At 43.5% G+C, this 19,884-nt stretch overlaps 1 protein-coding gene across 2 annotated transcripts in view; it reads left to right on the top strand.

The window, feature by feature from the left end:
- Positions 1-19,884, top strand: part of LOC136586445 (probable acyl-CoA dehydrogenase 6) — a 94,090-nt gene that overhangs the window by 53,554 nt on the left and 20,652 nt on the right. For both annotated transcript variants that reach the window (XM_066584532.1, XM_066584531.1), the window contains 3 exons: positions 7,438-7,544; positions 10,856-11,023; positions 15,990-16,163. In XM_066584532.1, the coding sequence (XP_066440629.1) occupies positions 7,438-7,544; positions 10,856-11,023; positions 15,990-16,163 (449 nt within the window). The remainder of the gene's footprint in view (positions 1-7,437; positions 7,545-10,855; positions 11,024-15,989; positions 16,164-19,884) is intronic.

Genomic DNA, 19,884 nt, shown 5'->3' with positions numbered 1-19,884 from the left:
TAATCACCTATGCTAAGTTGTTTCCTTTAACCCCTTAGTCACATGGCCTTTTTTATGGACCTAACGATTTTTGGGGATCTTCATCTCTAGTTTTTAAAAGGCACAGCATATTCTTTTATTTTTCCGTCGACATGGCCGTATGAGGGCTTATTTTTTGCATGGCATCTTGTAGCTTTTATTGGCACCATTTTGGGGTACATATGATGTATTCTATAATTTTTATTAACCCCTTAGCAGCCAAGCTTTTTTCATTTTTTTTACCCCCCCCCCCCCCCCCTCTTAATTTTTTTTTCAGACAACAATCACCATGCAAGTCAATTAATACGTTATTTTGATAGATCGGACTTTTACGGACGCAGCGACACCAAATATGTATTTTTGTTTTATGATTTAGATTCTTTTATTATAAATATGGCAAAGGGTTTTTTTATTTTTAATAATTAGTAAAACTTTACTGATCTTATTTTACCTTTTTTCTTAGTCCCCAGAGGGGACAACAACTTGCAATGCTTTGATCGCTCCTGTAGTATGATGTAATGCCATAGAATTGCATCATACTGCAATCTGACAGGCAGTTTGTCAAGCCACCCCATGGGGATGGCTTGATAGGCATTCTGCTAATAGACCCCTGGGGCCTTTCAAAAGGACCCCAGCTGCCATGACACCTGCATGACACCCTGCGATCTCATCACGATGTTCAGGGGATGTAAATGCTGCTGTCAGAATTGACCGCGGCATTTAAAGGGTTAACAACCCTGAAGAACCGTGGGGCCTATTGGGGGTGTTGCTGTCAGTTGTCGGCTGTAAGAAACAGACGGTGCCCGTGATTTATGAAGAAAGGTCACACCGCAATCTTTACTCATACAGAGGCTGCCGATACAGGCCGTAAAGAGGCGTATCTGCAGTCACGAAAGGGTTAATCTTCTTGGAGGGTAGGGAGAAAAACATCAATTCTGCTATTTATTTTTTTTCTTTACCAATAAAATACATCACTGCATTCAAAGACCCATACAATGTTTTTTTTATTTTCCAATGGATGGCGCTGTGTGAGAGCTGCTTGTTTTGTGTGATGTGCTGTATTTTTTATTGGTACCATTTTGGGGTCCATGTAATATATATTATAGCATTATGTAATTGGTGGGGTGGTTGTGGCTGTGTGAAAAAAAGCACATTAAATCTGCCATTAGTCTGGCGTTTATCGTGCATTATAAATGGCAGAGTGTTTTTTTTTTGTTTGTTTTTGTCTGAGTCTGTATGATCTAAGCAATACCTCAGGGTTTTTTTTCCTCATCTTTTTGTTTTTTTCACTTGCACAAAACTAGAGATGAGCGAACGTACTCGTTTCGAGTAATGACTCGATCGAGCACCGCGATTTTCGAGTACTTCCGTACTTGGGTGAAAAGATTCAGGGGGGGCGGGGGGAGGCGTGGCGGAGCGGGGGGTAGCAGCGGGGAAAAGGGGGGAGCCCTTTCTCTCCCCCCCACTCCCCGCTGCAACCCCCCACTCACCCACGGCACCCCCCGAATCTTTTTGCCCGAGTACGGAAGTACTCGAAAATCGCGGTACTTGGGCGAAAAAGGGGCGTGGCCGAGTAGGCTCGCTCATCTCTACACAAAACCTTTTATTGGAAAACACATTTTTTTCTCTCAATCACTGCATTCAAACACCCAGAGCCTTTAAACTTTTTTCATGACTTTTTTATTGCATTTTTTGAGGGTGTGAAATGTGCTGCAGTGAATTATTACAGTCTCTGCCTTTGACAGGCCAAGGAAGACCCAGATCTCATTGACTGGCATTCCAGTTGCAATGGCAACCCGTCATCCCTTTGTGGTGTATTCACTCTCTGCCATAAAATCACAGAGCGAACCCTGTCCCTCTGCCACTATCAACATTAATTGCAGCATGTAAGGTGTGAACAGCAGGGATTGGTAGGAACGCTTGTTGCAGCAGGAGGCTGGCAGTCAGTCATAGCTGGCTTCTGTTGAGGATAGCGCAGGATCAACTCTGTGAGCCTGTGCCATCCATATAACATAAATATATGCCATTTGTAGCAACCCCTTCTCACCCAGGATGTACATACAGCACCAATTCCAAAAAAGGTTAGGGCACTGTGTAAAGTGTAAATAAAAATAGAATGCAATGATTTGGAAATCTCATATAGCCACATGTTATTCACAGTAGAACGTAGCAGAAGGTGAGAGGTGAGACATGTTTACATTTCATTAATTTAAAAAAATAATTTAGAAATTGATGACAGCAACACATCACACACAGTTAGAAAAAAGGTAACAAAAGGCTGGAAAAGTAAGTGGTACTAATGAAAAACAGTGGAAGGGTCACATGACTGTGTATAAAAGAGCATGTTAGAGAGGCAGCATCTCTCAGAAGCAAAGATGATCAGAGGTGAAAATCTGCATCTAAAAATTGTTCAGAAAAACTGTTTCTCAACATAAAATTGTAAAGACTTTGAATATTTCACCATCTACAGTACAAAATATCAAAAGGTTCAGAGAGTCTGGAGAAATTTACATTCACGAGGGAGAAGACCGGTGGTCAATATAGGATTCTTGAGATCTACGGGACCTCTGATGTCGCTGCATTAAAAACAGGCATGATTCTGTAATGCAGATCACTGCACGGCTCAGGAGTACTTCCAGAAATCATTGTCTCTGAGCACAGTTTGCCGTGCAATTCACAAATGGAAGCTAAAGCTGTATCATGCAAAGAAGAAGCCAAATATCCACACAACAAACACCAGCATCTTCTCTGGGCCAAAGCGCATTTAAAATGGACTGAAGCAAAATGGGAAACTATTCAGTGGTCAGATTAATCAAAAATTGAAATTTTAGTTTTGGAAACCACTGACTCCATGTTCTGAGGACTCAAGAGGAGAGGGACCATCCAGCTTGTTATCGGCACACAGCCAAAAGCCTGCATCTCTGATGGTATAAGGCTGTATTAGTGCCTATGGCATGATCAGCTCACACATCTTCAAAGGCACTATCAACGCTGAGCAGTATATAGGGGTTTTCGAACACCATATGCTCCCATCCAGACAACATCTCTTTCAGGGAAGTCCTTGCATATTTCAACAAGACAATGCTAAACCATATACTGTATCCATCACAACAGCATGGCTTCACAGAAGAAGAGTCCGGGTGCTGAACCGGCCGCCTGCAGTCCTGACCTTTCACCAATAGAAAACATTCGGCGCATTATGAAAGGAAAATCCGGCAAAGAAGTTCCAGAACAGTTGAGCAGCTAGAATTGGACAACCTCCCCATCCCAAAACTCCAGCAATTGGTCTCACTCCCCAGATATTTACAGACTGTTGTAAAAAAGAAAAGGGGATGCCACACAATAGTAGACATGCCCCTGGCCCAACTATTTTGAGATCTGTTGCTGCCAGTCTACATGGGGTATTCGGGGGCACTGTTTTCAGGATTGCTGGGAGTCAGAACCCAGCAACCAATCATTCATCTCCTATCCTGTGGATAAGGCATAAAAGTCTTTGATGGTAAAACCTCATTTAATGCACTTCTTTTCCCCATTGTATGATCACCCTCCATGAAGCTTACATTCTATAAACCTTTCCTTTAAGCTGCGGAAGCTTCGGTTACAAGATCGAACACGTATATTGTTGGGAGCGACATAATAACATTTCAGGCTTGTTAATAGGCTTAGAGACGACGGGGGATAATAGTTTTGCTCCTTTTGTCCGTAAGACCAGTTAATTCACGAGCCACAAAGAATTCTGAAATGTGAAAATAAATTGAAGATGTTCACAGGCGATACACAGAATGACATCTTCTATCATTTCCATCTCTGTAATGCAGGTCCCTGGAAAAGAGCTGACAAGTCTGATCCTCTAATTTAGACGTTATCCATCCCTTCACTTATTTTAAAGGTCAAATCTGCAATGTAATTTGCATAATACCAATGACACTGCGGAGTAAGTGAAAATTACTACTTTCTCTATTTTTCGTTTATGCAAATAAAATAAAAAATCCAAGGGCGCTGCTAATATATGAAGGGGGGCACTGATTAGTTGGTTCCATCGGTTAAACTCTGAAAAGAGAAACTCACATGTAGCGAATGTCTCGGCTTCTGCTGCCAGTTGATACATTGTAACAAATGGGATTTAATAGTGTTACTCAGTGCAGTATAGTTACAATAGAGCTACACTCCGAATGGTTGTGCAACAGTTACATAAAACCTTGATATGCAAAACCGAGATGCCCAGGGGAGCGAATGCAGTTGCATACTTGATGCAACTTTACTAATCTTGTTGTACCACCAAGTGGCCTGTTAGTGTATAATCGTGTAGCATGTTGCACTGCACAAGGCCATGCAACCTCTACAAGTGCTAATACAATTGGATCCCTACATCTACTGTAAGAGTGGCAGAAAACCCAGTTGGATAGAGTTCACAATGTATCTACACCTCTTTTCTTGCATGAATATGGCGCCTTATTTATGAAGTCCCTACAAAACATAGAAATAAAGGGAGCAACATGTACAGATGTGTGTAAAGTGTACCTGCACTTTTCAGATGGCTTTTCAGACTAAGCTGCCGTGTGTGTATTTGAGGAATAACACTATTTTTGGTCATTATACGACTTGTATCCTGAATTTTCCCCCTCTGCAGGATGTACATCTGATTCTCAGGACTGGGGGGAAGAGCATCCTACTTGGCTGTGTTTTATATACTGCACTCAAGGAACTGCAGATTCTGGTCTCTAACTGTATATAACACACACTGACGTAGCATCCTCATGTAGGACAGTTTATAGCAGTAGACATGTGAATAAATGACGAGTATCCTTTAATTTTCACCAGTTTTCCCCTCTGCAGGCTGTATATCTTATTTGCAGTTTTCTCTGAGCTGGTGGGTGAAGACTGCTGCACATGGAGAAAACATCAGATTCTTCTCACTAACTCTCTGTAAGACAGAGAAATAACATCACATGAAGGGCACTAGAGAAGTACTGAACAGTGTGGATGTGATTTCAATACTTGTGGGATCTATGGGCAGAATGAGTAATTGTTCTCCACTTCCTGTTCTCCCTTTTTGTTATCTCTTGTACTAGACATGGACGTCAAATGTTAATAGGCAGCGTACAGCAAGTTATATAGGAATGGAGACCCTTAGGGTACCCTCACATGGAATGGAAAATTGCCTATTAATGTTGCAGTTTTCAACCCTTGAAATGCAAGGATTAGGACCCACAGCAGATGCACAACAAAATCTGCACCATTTAGGTGCAGCTTTGACCACTACAGACTTAGAGTATTTGCTGTGGGTTTTCCATTGCATAAAGCCTGCAGTCAATACACTAACTGTGAACGTACCCTTAGTGGCTAGTGCATTTTAGGTAAATTAAGTGATTTGCACATTTGCTAGTTCTTATATTGGCTCTTATATAGAATCGAGTCACATTACTGTGACGATCAGCTAATACCCAAATTAACCACTGTGTGCTGCATGGAAAGCAGCTAGATCTGCTAGGAGCGATTTAGTAAGGTTCTGGTAGGTTGTCTTAGGTATCTGGAACCATGCAGACTGCAGTGCATCCCACAGTTGTTGGAGGGTGTGTGCGGGACGATCAAGGTGGTACCACAGATGATCCATTGAGTTTGTCTGGGGAATTGAGGGCCAGGGAAATGCTTGGAAGTCTTGGTCGCGCTCTTCCAACCACTGTCAGACATTGCTAGCCATGTGACATATCGCATTATCTTGCTAGAAGATCCTATCTGGAAGACAAACCTGTATGGGTATACATGTTCTGCAAGGATGGATTTTTAACCAAATTGGCTCAGAGTGCCTTCCACATGGATGAGCTGCCCAGAGAATGCCACAAAAATATTCCTCAGACCATAATGATGCCACCACCAGCTTGTGTTCTTCCACCGATGGTTGCAGGTTGTTTTGTTCTCTGGTGTTTCTTACCTGACACGCCAACGTCCATCCATTCTAAAACGTGACTCATTGAGGAAGGCAACTCCTTGCCAATCAGCGGTGGTCCAATTCTGATACTGCCATGTTAATTGAAGCCTTTTCTTTCGATGCACCTTTGTTGGCTTAGGTGCGGTTACCATCCCTCTGCTTTGGAGCCCCATACACAGTGGGGTTTGCTGAACTGTTTTGGATGCACATCAAGTAGCCCGCTGGTTCATTCTCATGATGAGCCGCTCCACTATAGTGTATTGGTCAGCCCTTGGACACCTTTGTAGCCGACGCTCACCTCTCATATCAATAGTACGTGATGGTCTGCAGTTTCAACATTTATTTCCAATGGTGTGATTTGTCCACTTGCGATACACTTTCACCACAGCAGCACACGAACCGTTCACAAACTGTACTTTTTAAGAAATAATGTCTTCGCCACTTTTGGGGAAAGTGGGTGTGACTCATCAGGAGGGGGTGTGGCCACCCGGGACTGACAAATTTAAGTATAATTTTGCCAGAAATATGTGCCTGGTCAGGCCACCATGTATTAAGTGCTCTGCGGGAAATTATACTAAGCAGGCAATGGAAATGCCAGGCGTAATAAATTTTCCCCATAGTGCCTGAGTAGCAGTGTCATTGTATGGTACCTAAGGGCTCATTCAGACAAGCGTGTTTACACGTGTACATATGTCCACACAAAACCACGCATCTATTAGAACCATTGGTTCCCTATGGTGTGTTCACATGTCCGTGTTTTACAGGCATGCAAACGCACGTACCTGCAAAACATAGGACATGCGTGCACCATAGGTCCGTGGTGTGCGTCCATATTCCCCACGGGGAGTCCCCTTGTCACTGTCACTGTCACTGTGTTTAGTGACAAGGGGACTCCCCGCGGGGAGTAAAGAATCCACTTCCACAGCTGTCACTCAGTGAATGGCTGAGCGCTGTCTGTGATCAGCTGAGCGCTCAGCCAATCAGATGCAGCCCTTTCAGCAGGCTGCTGAAATAGCTTCATTACAGTGCCAGGACCCAAGTGGCTAGACGAGCCTGAGCCGTGGCATCGGCGGAGAGGTGAGTATACAGTATATATATTTTTTATTTTTTTTCACCTGCTAGGGATGATTTTTAGGGAAGCCCTTCCCTGAAAATCACTGCAGGAGTTGCCAGCAGCAGCCGCGGCCCCATTGAAAGCAATTCTGCACGGACCTTTGTTCACGCATGTTTGTGCACAGACGTGGGCGTGCTGGTCTTGTGCGCGCGTGTATACGCACCAGCATAAGCTCGTGTGAATGAGGCCTAAGTAGCAGTGGCACACAATTCCTAATACCAACATGCAGTTCTCAGCTAATATTTCCATACCTAAAGCAATTGACCAGTGCTATGCAATGATTGTAGGTGGTGACGTGCCACCTGCTGGTAAACCCATCTATGGGAATAATGGAGGTCTTTGGTGATTCTTTTTTTCTTGTTTCCTCATTTTGCAGGTTTGGCAGCGATGAATTGAAGCGTCAGTTCTTGGCACCAACTATAGCTGGAGACTTAGTTGCCTGTCTGGGAGTCAGCGAGAGTGGAGCAGGATCTGATGTGGCAAGTAGGTAATGAGGTCAGATTGGGATGGCGAATCACACCAATATAGGCAAAGGAAGTTATGGTACAATGTGAGCTATTCAAATACTGCAATTTCATGGACTAAATCAATGTGCTATTGATTAGACCAGTTTCACATCTACATTGGAAGCTCCAGTCAGAGATTTCGTCACAGATCCATTTCAAAATACTGCATGCAGCACTTTATCTTCTGTCCAAAATCCGGGCAGCTGAATGGAAACTGAACAAACGCATTATTATAGTCAATTGGGTCTGTCCTGCTCGCATATATCTATATTCCACAACACTTCTGCTCAATTCACAACCTGATTGGTTGTTTGGGTTGGCTGATTCACAGTGATTGGTTGTTTGGGTTGGCTGATTCACAGTGATTGGTTGTTTGGGTTGGCTGATTCACAGTGATTGGTTGTTTGAGTTGGCTGATTCACAACCTGATTGGTTGTTTGGGTTGGCTGATTCACAACCTGATTGGTTGTTTGGGTTGGCTGATTCACAACCTGATTGGTTGTTTGGGTTGGCTGATTCACAACCTGATTGGTTGTTTGGGTTAGCTGATTCACAACCTGATTGGTTGTTTGGGTTGGCTGATTCACAACCTGATTGGTTGTTTGGGTTGCCTGATTCACAACCTGATTGGTTGTTTGGGTTGGCTGATTCACAACCTGATTGGTTGTTTGGGTTCCCTGATTCACAACCTGATTGGTTGTTTGGGTTCACTGATTCACAACCTGATTGGTTGTTTGAGTTGAATCAAGCAGAAGTTTTGTGGAATATAAATAAAAGCGTCCTGCACTGCTCGGTTCTGTCCAGAGATGGAGCCATTCGGTCCCAGAGATTCCCCTTTCCTGCTCCCCAAACAGAGGAGAAAGGTGAAACCCCAGCTCAGATGTGAAAGCAGCCTTAAGTAAAAAAAATGAATATGATATTGATTTAGTCCATCAAACTGGACTAATTGAACTGACTGTGTCATGGCAATCTCTATCATCGAAGGCTGGGATCCATGGGGCACTTGCATCTGGTGTCCAGTGTGTGCTGTCCGTGCAAGTTGCACACGAGTCTTTTGGGCTAGTGCCATTAAGAGGGGATATTCCCACCTGGATGGAAACAGCTGAGCATGGCTGGCTACATTGTTCCCCTTACTCATATAGAAGCCAATGGCAGTTACGCAAACAGTGTAGCACAGCAAACTGTGCTGTTTCCATACCTCTGGAGTTACAGAAGCAGCATTGCATGTTGTAATTACTATTGACTTCTATGGGAGTTACAAAGACTGTAATATAACTGTAATTTACTTTAGTAATATACATATACATTACACAAAGCCTGGGGGGACCACAACCAAAGATAGGTGTGGGTCTCAGAGGTAGTAGATGCCATAAAAGTTAAATATGCCATACTGTGGATATGCCACAAAAGTCGAATCTGGGAATACTACTTTAAGTTAACCCTTTCTAACCAACTCTTTCAGCCTAATAGCAGTTCACACAACATTACCATTTGCAAATAGATTTGAGAGATGTAGATTGAATTTTGTTTGTGACTTGCAAGTGTCACACATTATTTCTGCAAGAAATAGGCTTCCCAGAGAAAAAAACTTATCATGTCTTAATTAAGTCCTGTCATGTGGATCGCTTTTCCTCAGTATTTGATGGTTATTTGCATGGAAATTGATCAGGGAACGGTGTGAAAAGTGGAGAATCTTTGTTCGTTTATAGAGAGACTCTACCTACCAGCGACTTACTAACGAGCTTTAGATGAAGGCTTTGTATTTGCCATCTCCAAGAAAGAGGGGGTGCACAGCTGAAATATCACTAGACAGGAGCAATCTAATTGTCACCAACAGAAGTTCCGTTCTCTATTCAACATTCATTAATATAGGGAACAGACACATGTGATTGGATGCTTGTATATAGGGTCCTGTCTGCGCAAGAGGTGGGAGTTAGAGATGAGCGAGCACGCTCGGTTAAGGCAGTTACTCGAGCGAGCATCGCTCTTCTCGAGTAACTGCATACTGGTCCGAGCAGATTCGGGGGGTGAGCGGGCGGTGCTGGGGGTGGTGGCGGGGAGGAAGGGAGAGAGATCTCTCTCACTCCCCCCCCCCCCCCCCCCCGGCCCCTCGAATCTGCTCGGACCGGTATGCAGTTACTTGAGAAGAGCGATGCTCGCTCGAGTAACTGCCTTAACCGAGCGTGCTCGCTCATCTCTAGTGGGAGTACAAAACAAGTTATGGTTCTGTGACTTTGGAAGACACGACTCAACTTGCTCAATCACTGAGGGCAGACATATAGGACTAAGGTCCTAGAGGAATGTGCTCCCAGTGATGAGTGTCAGGCAATGAGATCAGGGCTCATCTGTCTCGCATTCACATAGGTCGATTCAGACTCTATTATTGGATGAACAGTTGTTCATATGATCATTCGACCCCATGGAGTAGCACCTTTTGGCGGTATTACATCCCCATTCACACAAGGGAATTGGCTGCCAACAACGATGATTTTTTTTTTTGGGCCTCATAAACGATTTATTCTTTTGACGAATGAGCATGCGTTTGTCAAGTGATTGGAAGCGCATTCAAAAGGGCCAATTATCAGGCAAATCGAACAGTAGGACGAATCTTTGTTCCTAATCAGCCCATGGATGCTGGTTGTATGTATGCTGCCATATGTAGATCCTTGATAGTATAGTAGAACTCCTATCATTTGGAATGTATTGTATCACATGATTATATGATGCTCTATCTAGATAAGTGTTGAGTGATTATTGAAAGAATCGAGTTGGATTGACCTAACCGATTTAAAAAAAATAATTGTGAATCGGGACTCCTGATTGTGACTTCCATTAAAATCAATAGGAGTAAAAATCAGATGCTCTAACTTGGCCTCCTTGAATAACAGTGGAGGAGGTGGCTGTGTCCCAATGATCAGCGGTGCTGCCTTGCAGTGCTGGGGTCCCAGGTTCAAATCCTCATCAAGGTCAGATTCAAACCTAGAACTACAGAACTGTAAGGCAGCAATGCTAAGCCAGCACACCTGTCCTCTCTGCTCAGAGAGCCAATATTTTGGTGATTTTTGCTAAAAAGCATCCCAATTTTATCACCAGTCCAATTACAGTGAGCGCCACTAATCTAGATCCAAGAGCTGATTAAATAAATCTTCACAGTGATTGGAGGTTGCAGAGCATTGTCTAGACAGGATATTGTAGAGGAGAACCCTTGCCAGTTGGAGACGACGGATGTAACAGCGTATGTTTAATTAGTAGAATGGGATCTGTTAATTTGCACTCTTTCTTCTTAAGGTATCAAGACCAAGGCTGTTAGAAACGGGGACGATTATATTATCAATGGAAGCAAGATGTGGATTACTAATGGCTGTCAGGCCGACTGGATGTGTCTTCTCGCTAACACAAGCACCGGACCCCCCCACAAAAATAAGTCCCTCATATGTCTCCCCATGAAGTCACCTGGTAAGCTCATCCTTCTACAAAATGTGGAACCTCGAGTCTTGTGTTATGTTCTCTATTGAAAATACCCATTCGGACTGTCAATCAAATCTGATGTCACCCATTGACAGTAAGCAGTAGAGACCATCCACTTGAGAGATTGAGAGTGTCGGGAGATGGACCGAGGAAGAGTTGGTCCATTCGAAGGGAGGTCAGCAGAGCCGTGGCTGTATAGCAGTAGTCAACCTGAGTCATTCTATACCATGACAGGTCCTCTTTAACCCTTTCCAATCCACTGTCTGACATCTGAAGACATTATGATTTAAGGCTGTACAGCTCTGATGTTGGAAGACGTCCGTCGGGGTTCTCTTACTGTATATTGCCAGCCTCTCTGCTGTCGGAGCCTATCTAACGTGTCCCCTCATGCAGTACTGGCTTTGGCCAGCAGATAGCGCCATTGTATAACGGCAGAAAAAGAGTAAGACCCCTAGGAAAACCAGAATACAAATTGGATTGGAAAGGGTTAAGGGGGATATTGAAGATTGTGTAGTCACCTTGAGCCTTAATCAGTAATATACCGTGCTATCTGGATACTGTTGATGGCTCTGGACAGAATGCAGTAGATTCAAATCGTTCCTGCGCTTATGAAAAATGCATTACATTGGGGATTTGCTAGGTTAGCAGTTTCCTAAATTTTCTGCAACATCTGTATGCAGGATCGTACTTTAAAATTGAGCTGTCACTTGGCTAATTTAATCCACCTTTTCTACTGTGGAAAAATGTGTTACAAGTTTACTCGTATCCAATATGTGGCATGTTCATTAGAGAGGAGCGAGCGTACTCGCTAAGGCAAACTACTCGAGCGGGTAGTGCCTTATGCAAGTACCTGCCCGCTCGTCTCTAAAGATTCGGGGGGGGGGGGGGGGGGGCGGGGAGCGGGGAGGAACGGGGGGAGATCTCTCTCTCTCACTCTCTTCCCCCCGCTCCTCCCTGCTCACTCCCGCAACTCTTCCCCACCGGCACCCGAATCTTTAGAGACGAGCCGGCAGGTACTCGCATAAGGCACTACTCGCTCGAGTAGTTTGCCTTAGGAAGTACGCTCGCTCATCTCTAATGTTAATCCCTCACATCTAGACCTGTGTCCAGGTAAAGCAGATTATGAACTGCAGGTAACAGGAGGGACTTGTTCTAAAGTCTGCGCCACATTGTATTCACTCATCAGCACATACAACATGACTAATGGTGACTCCTATACAGCGGTGTATTGGTATGGATACGATGCTGAGACCACATGGTTATCCGGTTTATATTTTCCCAGAAATTGCTTTATCTACTGTATACAATGTCCCCATGTCTCATCCGTATAATGCACCTTATTCTTTGATGATACATCACCTGGAAAGGTACTATACCAACTTCTATGTCTTGGCCAGACCTTTGTGCTGCAGTACAACTCCCTTAATTTGGAAGATATTGGATTACATGTGGTAAGTGAGCAATGCTGGTTACATGCTGCTATATCTAGAGCCAAGAGCTGATTAAAGGAATAAATCTTTATGGCGTTCGGAGCTCCGTTTTTCTGACATACACCCTTTTAAATCTCAAGAGTGAAAGGTTGTTTATGTTTTATACCTTTTGTGCATTTTTTTTTCTTTTTTATCAATGAGTTTTTGGAAATGAAACTTTTTGTAATTGGGTTTAGGATTTGTTTAAGTTCAAAACAAAGCAAAAAAAATTCTGATTGTTTTAGTTCTATGCTTTTATTGTTTTCCAAGGCACTGCAGAGTGGAGGATGGAAATGTTAGTAAATCCTGTCAGTCCGAATAACCCCTTAACCACTCGGCCTATTTTGGCGTTGAGGACCAAACGATTTTTGGTAGATTTGCATCTCCATTTTTCAAAAGCCATAACTTTTTTTTATTTTTCCGTTGACGCGACCGTAGAAGGGCTTGTTTTTTTGCGTGGTGAACTGTAGTTTTTATTGGTGCCATTTTTGCATACATAGACTTTATTGTAAAAGTTTTATTATTTTTTTTATGATCGTAGGGAGAGAAAACGCATCAATTTTGACCTAGATTTTTTGTTTTGTTTTTTAAAGCGTTAATTATGCAGCATAAATGACACACTAACTTTTTTTCTGCGAGTCAGTGCGGTTACAACGATACCAAAATTCTTATTTTTTTTTTTTAGGTTTTTCCACAATAAAAACCCTGTTTTTGGAAATTATTTATTTTTTTCTAAACTCCCTGCATTTAAAGTCCTATAACTTTTTTTTATTTTGCATAGACACAGCTCTGTGAGGGCTTATTTTTTGCGAGACGAGCTGTAGCTTTTATTGGTACAATTTGGGGGTACATACGTTTTTTTAATCACCTTTATTGCGGTTTTTGGGTGGCAAAATGCTAAAAATTAGCATTTTGCCTCAGTTTTTTAGCGTTTTTCTTTTACGCTTTTTGCCGTGCAGGATAAAACTCTCATCCAATTTATTGTACGCGTCGTTACGGACGCAACGGTACCAAATATGTGGGATATTTTTTTATGCTAATATGAGAAAAGGCATAAAAAAAGGTATTTTTAAACTTTTTTTTATTTTACATTTTTATTTTTTATACTTTATTTTGCTCTTATTTTTACAGCATCTGTGTCCCTCTGAGGGACTTTCACTGCAGGACTGAAGATCGCTACGATAAGGCATGGCAGGACTTCTCTCCTGCCATGCCTTATCGCTTGCTATAGCGATCTTAGGCAATGGCAATACAGGACGCCGGTATCTGACGTCCTGTTGCCATAGCAACCAGCCGAGCTCTCGCGATGTTATCATGAGAGCCGGCTGAAGTCACAGAGGGAGCGCTCTCCCTCTGTGAACCCTTTACCAGCCGTGATCTAGTTAGATTGTGGCAGGGAAGGGGTTAACAGCGGGTCAGTGCATCTCCGATGCCCCCCGCTGTTGCAGCAGGAGGCCGGCTACTAGTGACAGCCGGCTCCCGCTGCAGGATAGCACGAGATCTGCTATGACCTCATGCTATCCCCATGACGTAAGGGTATGTCATTTTGCGGAAAGTACCCCGCTCCCATGACTTACCCTTACGTCATGGGGCGGGAAGGGGTTAAACTGGCAGCTCCTCCCCTGTTGTAAATGTGCTTTCACTGCCTTTCCACTGAACTTTTACAGAGGGTTGCATGACAGTGCTGGAGGACGGTGGAGATCAGGAGGACAGAGGACGGAAAAAGCTACTATTACAGAGAGCTGTAGTTCACTCTGAGTGAATTTTCTGCTGTTTTCAGCAGTGAGAAGGAACGGGACCAGCTACTAATAAGAGGATGAAAGATAGCTGTGTAGTATTGAGTAGGTGTGGTTATGCTACACGGCCTCTGAAAGAGGGTAGGGGGGAGCTGAGCTTGTGTGTGTATTCATGAGAGAGACCTGTTAATCAGTGCTGGGAATGCACGGAAGCTAGAAACTTGAGTGTAGGGGAACTTGTAAACCAAGTATGAGGCTTTCTAAATGCATGAGAAGGAAAGCTCAATGCAAAAGCTGATGCAATGAATATAATAAGTTTACACACCCCTGTTAAAATGCCATTTTTTTGTCATGTTAAAAAATACGACAAGGATGAATCATTTCAGAATTATTTCCACATTCAATGTGAACCGTGGTGGTGTCTATAAGCATAGCACATCTTGACTTGGCATTTTTTTTGCTCTCTTCCTTGCAAAAGCTCTTCAAATCTGTTAGATTGTGAGTGCATCTCGTATGTACCACCATCTTTAGGTCAACTACAGATCTTCAATGGGATTCAGGTCAGGATTCTGGCTGGGCCATTCCAAAACTTCGATTTTCTCCTGACAAAGTCATTTTGTTGATTTGGAGGTATGTTTTGGGTTGTTGTCATGCTAAAATATAAGAGGGTGTTCACACTTGTGCAAACAAATTATTTTAGTTTTATTATTTTTATTTTTCTACCCCAAGTAATTTCAGTTTGTTTTTCAATGGGGTCGTACAGATAGCGGGTCACATTGAAGGTGGAAAGACTTCTGAAATGATTCTGATTTTTTAAAATGACAAAAACATGGCATTTTAATTGGTGTTGGTAGACTTTTATATCCACTGTAATTACATCACGTTTTCTGCAGGGTCTTAGTAAGATACGTGTGCATTGAGTTTTCATGCATAAAGGTTTTCATAGCCTTTAAATGATATAATTCTAGCTACTTGCAGCTACACCAGAGGGAGCTTACTGCATACTGTATTATTAGGCTGGATTCAGACGAACATATATCGGTTGGGTTTTCACGCCCAGCCGATATACGTCATCTCTCTCTGCAGGGGGGGAGCCTGGAAGAGCCAGGAGCAGTGCTCCCGCCCCCTCTCTGCCTCCTCTCCGCCCCTCTGCACTATTTGCAATGGGGAGAGGCGGGACGGGGGCAGGGTTAATTCTCGGAACTTAGCCCCGCCTCCGTCCTGCCTCCTTTCATTGCAAATAGTGCGGAGGGGTGGAGAGGAGGCAGAGAGGGGGGGGGGAGCTCAGTTCCTTCCCGTCCGCAGATGAGGACACAGTATATCGCCTTGGCGTGAAAACCGAGCCGATATACAGTCGTCTGAATCCAGCCTTAGTTAAATGCATAATGCAGCTGAACCGTCCATTGAATGGTTTGGTGTTAATCTGCGTATAGCATGCCAACTGAAAAGAATGATTTCAGGGCCATGGAGGCCGAAGAATTATACCAAAGGTATGGGTAGGTTTTGTAGATAGGGGAGAAACATGGGTGACAGGCTTCCTTTAATGTCTATGTAGGGGATTTGGAGCTCTCCTTCTGTTACACGGCGCTCCAACAGCTAGAAAGAAATTATACAGCACAGAATTGGGATAAAAAATGGCGTTCAAGGTTGGACCTTCACTTTGAAGTGACTGAACCATTTTATCACCTAATAATTGTATGTGCAGCAGGAAATAAATACATTAATATTGTACTATTATATTCCTTATAGGTGTCCACGTCACAAAGAAGATTGACAAAATGGGCATGAAGTCATCAGATACGGCTCAAATATTTTTCGAGGACGTCAGGGTACCGAGTAAATATTTGATAGGCGAGGAAGGCATGGGGTTCATCTATCAGATGCTGCAGTTCCAGGAGGAGAGAATGTGGGGTGCAGCTAACGGTAAGCAGAAGTTGCACTCTTTCGGCCTGTGGCTGTCAAGGTTTGCTGGGAGTTGCCGTTTCCTAGGATGAAAAAGTTAACGTAGTGTACAGCAGTTGACTAAATGCTATAACTAATGTACAGTAAAACCTCTACTAACGTTGGTAATCCGTCCGAAAGCAATTTGCTTTACCTGAAACCGTTGCTACTCAAGGTAATTATTTTCAAAGGGATCAATGTAAATCCAATGAATTTGTTCTAGACATTCCAAAGAACACACCAAACCACATCTAATGGAGAATAAATATGGTCTTTACTACCAAAAACAATAATAAATGAATATAAAAGACTACTGCAAAGAATAAATGAACATTTAACATGTTATTACACATGTTACTGTGTGTTATCTGTGGTGTTATCTAGGACTGCAAGTCACATCTACTACATCATCTGTCCTCAGCGTTATCACTGTGTTCTCTGTGCTGTTACATAGGACTGCAGGTGACATCATCATTTGTTCTCAGTGTTATCACTGTGTTCTCTGTACTGTTACATAGGAGTGCAAGTGACATCATTATCTGTCCTCAGCGTTATCACTTTGTGTTATCTGTGGTGTTACATGGAACTGTGAGTCACATCTACTGCATCATTTGTCCTCAGCGTTCTCACTGTGTTCTCTGTCCTGTTACATAGGACTTCAGGTGATATCATTTTTTGTCCTCAGTGTTATCACTGTGTTCTCTGTGCTGTTAGATAGGACTGCAAGTGACATCATTATCTGTCCTCAGCGTTATCCCGGTGTTCTCTGCGCTGTTACATAGGACTGCAGGTGACATCTGCTGTACTACAGTACATAATCTGTCCTCAGCGTTATCACTGTGTTCTCTGTGCTGTTACATAGGACTGCACGTGACATCATTATCTGTCCTCAGCGTTATCACTGTGTTCTCTGTGCTGTTACATTGGAGTGCAATTGTACAGTACTGTTCTGTACTAGTGTATTACCCATAGCCGATGATGGAGAAGGGTGGGTTGCATTAGCATCAGGAGGAGGAGACACCAAGCAGGAGATTACGTGGGTTCAGCAGCAAGGTCACGTGGGCCAGCACATGTTTCTATTAGAGGCTACCAATGTTACTAGAGACAAATTTTTGCTAAAAAACTCGGTCTTGGTAGATGTCAATGCTAGTAGAGGTTTTACTGTAAATGTTTAATGTAATTGATTTAGTGGGCACTATCATGGCTTCTGTGGATGTCGTATGAGTGGTCTTGATCCAATCCGGTGACCATTCTAAAGTCTTCATAATTGGTCCCCGTGCTGGATCGTTCATGTGTGGTCTAATGGACAAATGATAGGACATTTCTCATCCCACAGCATGGTTCCTATGTTTGGTACAAATGGCTAGATGTGACACGCAAGATGTTACTTTGGCTGCGGTGGTGGAGTGCACATGCCATTTCAATTGGTCTGAGCAGAAGTTGAGTGCAGCCTGCAATTGCACGGTTGCAAACGAGTCCTGAAATGTTTACTAAGAGGTTTGGTGCAGCTGAAAGCTCTGTGCTGTGTGGAAGCCAGTCAGTCTGGACTGAGTTTATGGAGCTAAAATCGATGACCTGCTGCGTTGCAGAAAGAAAGAAAGTCTACCATTAAGAGACTGTAAATGGAGTATGTCCACGGAGTTATGTCAGGCCTGCTGAGTAATTAAAGAGACTGTGACTAGAGATGAACGAGCATGCTCGGATAAAGCAGTTATTCAAGCGAGCATCGCTCTTCTTGAGTAACTGCTTACTGGTCCGAGCAGGCTCAGGGGGAAGCGGGGGGGGGGGGGGGGAGTGAGAGAGATTTCTCCCCCCCCCCACGCTGCCCCACCAAGCCTGCTCGGACCAGTAAGCAGTTACTCGAGAAGAGAGATGCTCGCTTGAATAACTGCTTCATCCGAACGTACTCGCTCATCTCTAACTGTGACTTTTCCATGTTGTGGGTGATGATTCAGGATACGATACAGGAGGAGGACCAAAAATATGCAATATTTATTTAGTAAAAAAATATATAAGCGAGCAATATAATGAGGATTAAGTAGTTGAACTTTTTCTGCTAAACACCCTAGCACTAGCTGTCATGTAGCAAGGCGAGGAGGAGGCATAGATTGTGGAGTGACTGATACCCAACTTTCCGAGACACCGGACAAGCGACCATCACCTACGGCCAGAAGTCTACAGCAATACGCCTGGCCCTGCACTGCACACCAATATGTCCCATACTGGACTAGAGGAGAGAGGAGAGAGGAGAAGGGATGATACCTATCGATCCTGCCTCTGTTCTCGATCATTCTGCAGTATTGCAAGTTGGCAGTCGTTAGAATACAGGCTGATTTGTACCCAGCTTTCCCGGGCTCCTGCACGCATGCAAAGCAAAAGCTCAAATCATCCACCTGATCCGTTCTAACACACTCCAGAGCTCTGCAATATACATACAAAATGCTTAACTGCTGCCACCACCAATGTTCACGGGCACTGGACCCGATTTATGAATTATGAATACAGTCCTCAGAGAATATGGTTTCATGTTAACACGGACGAGGTTCACTAATTAATTTAAAGTTTAAGTCTCAAAAAGGAGCAGTGCTTATTTACAGAAAAATACAAAAAGGATGTTACTAGATAATCGGCAAGAGACTTGCATAAGATATTCACAGACAGAAAAATAACAGGCATTAAGGTAAGAGTGTTACCATTCTTATGTGTGGAGCCACACGGAAAGGAGAATCCGGCCAGTCCGCATGCAGGGTGCACTCCAGGGGGCTGACCATTTGGGGTCTTTGGGCTCCCACTTTTAAAAGATCCCTCAGTACACAGCTCCCCGCCCCCTTTGAGATCGCACAGAGAAGGGAGGGTTGGGATTATAGGAACTCTGAAAAATCATAATTCCCTACTTTTTGGTCATATCATTACATGCGGTTAGCTGATCGGGAATATAGGCCTGGCATATTTTTAGTAGACTCGGCTGTATCCTGTCCGAGATACGCGATTCTCAGTTTCTGGGCATCCCGCAAAGATGGGAGTCCCTGCATCTTATTCGCAGTGATGCAACATTTCACAAAATACCCGTGTCAGCGGGCTGCGCCGTACAGATCTTTCATAACTTTTAAATTACATTTTTTCTCTGTCTCGAGCAAATGACATTTTGTTAACTTTTGGCCCCAAAAGTTATCAGGTCTGGTTATTGCCTTCAAGAAATGGGGCGGAGAAGCTCATTGGGGTGTGAAGCCTGTTCCTGCCCTTACCTACTGATATAAACATGTTCTAGCTCTGGCTTAAGCAGGGTTGTAGGACATCAGAGACCCCCTGGGGGAGTGTAACAGCCTTTGCTGAAGTCTACTTCAAAGGTATTTCGGCACTCAGCTTTCATAGATGCTGAAAAGCTTTTAACTCTTCCACCTACAAGCTACACAGCAGTGTTGCCAAACCACATAGGACTAATGTCCTGCCTCACACTAGCTACAGCTAACTTACCCCCAAGATTAACAACACTTTGTGCACAATACAGAATAGTGCCAGAAGCACAGCATCAAGAATGCTGTACCAAGATTTTTCTTGTAGACCAGAAAAACTAACTACGCAACCTAACACCGTTTGTCTTGAAAAGGGTTAACACAGTTCAACTCAGTCCGTAACTGCAAGCAATGCACTTTGTTGAGCAGTCCAATTCCTTTGGCATAATGCTCTTGGACACAACAGGCCG

The sequence above is a fragment of the Eleutherodactylus coqui genome, chromosome 12, assembly GCF_035609145.1.
Source record: "Eleutherodactylus coqui strain aEleCoq1 chromosome 12, aEleCoq1.hap1, whole genome shotgun sequence".
NCBI classification, from domain to species: Eukaryota; Metazoa; Chordata; class Amphibia; order Anura; family Eleutherodactylidae; genus Eleutherodactylus; species Eleutherodactylus coqui.
Note: the sequence above shows the minus strand (reverse complement) of the source record. Positions and strands in the feature narration are given on the sequence as shown.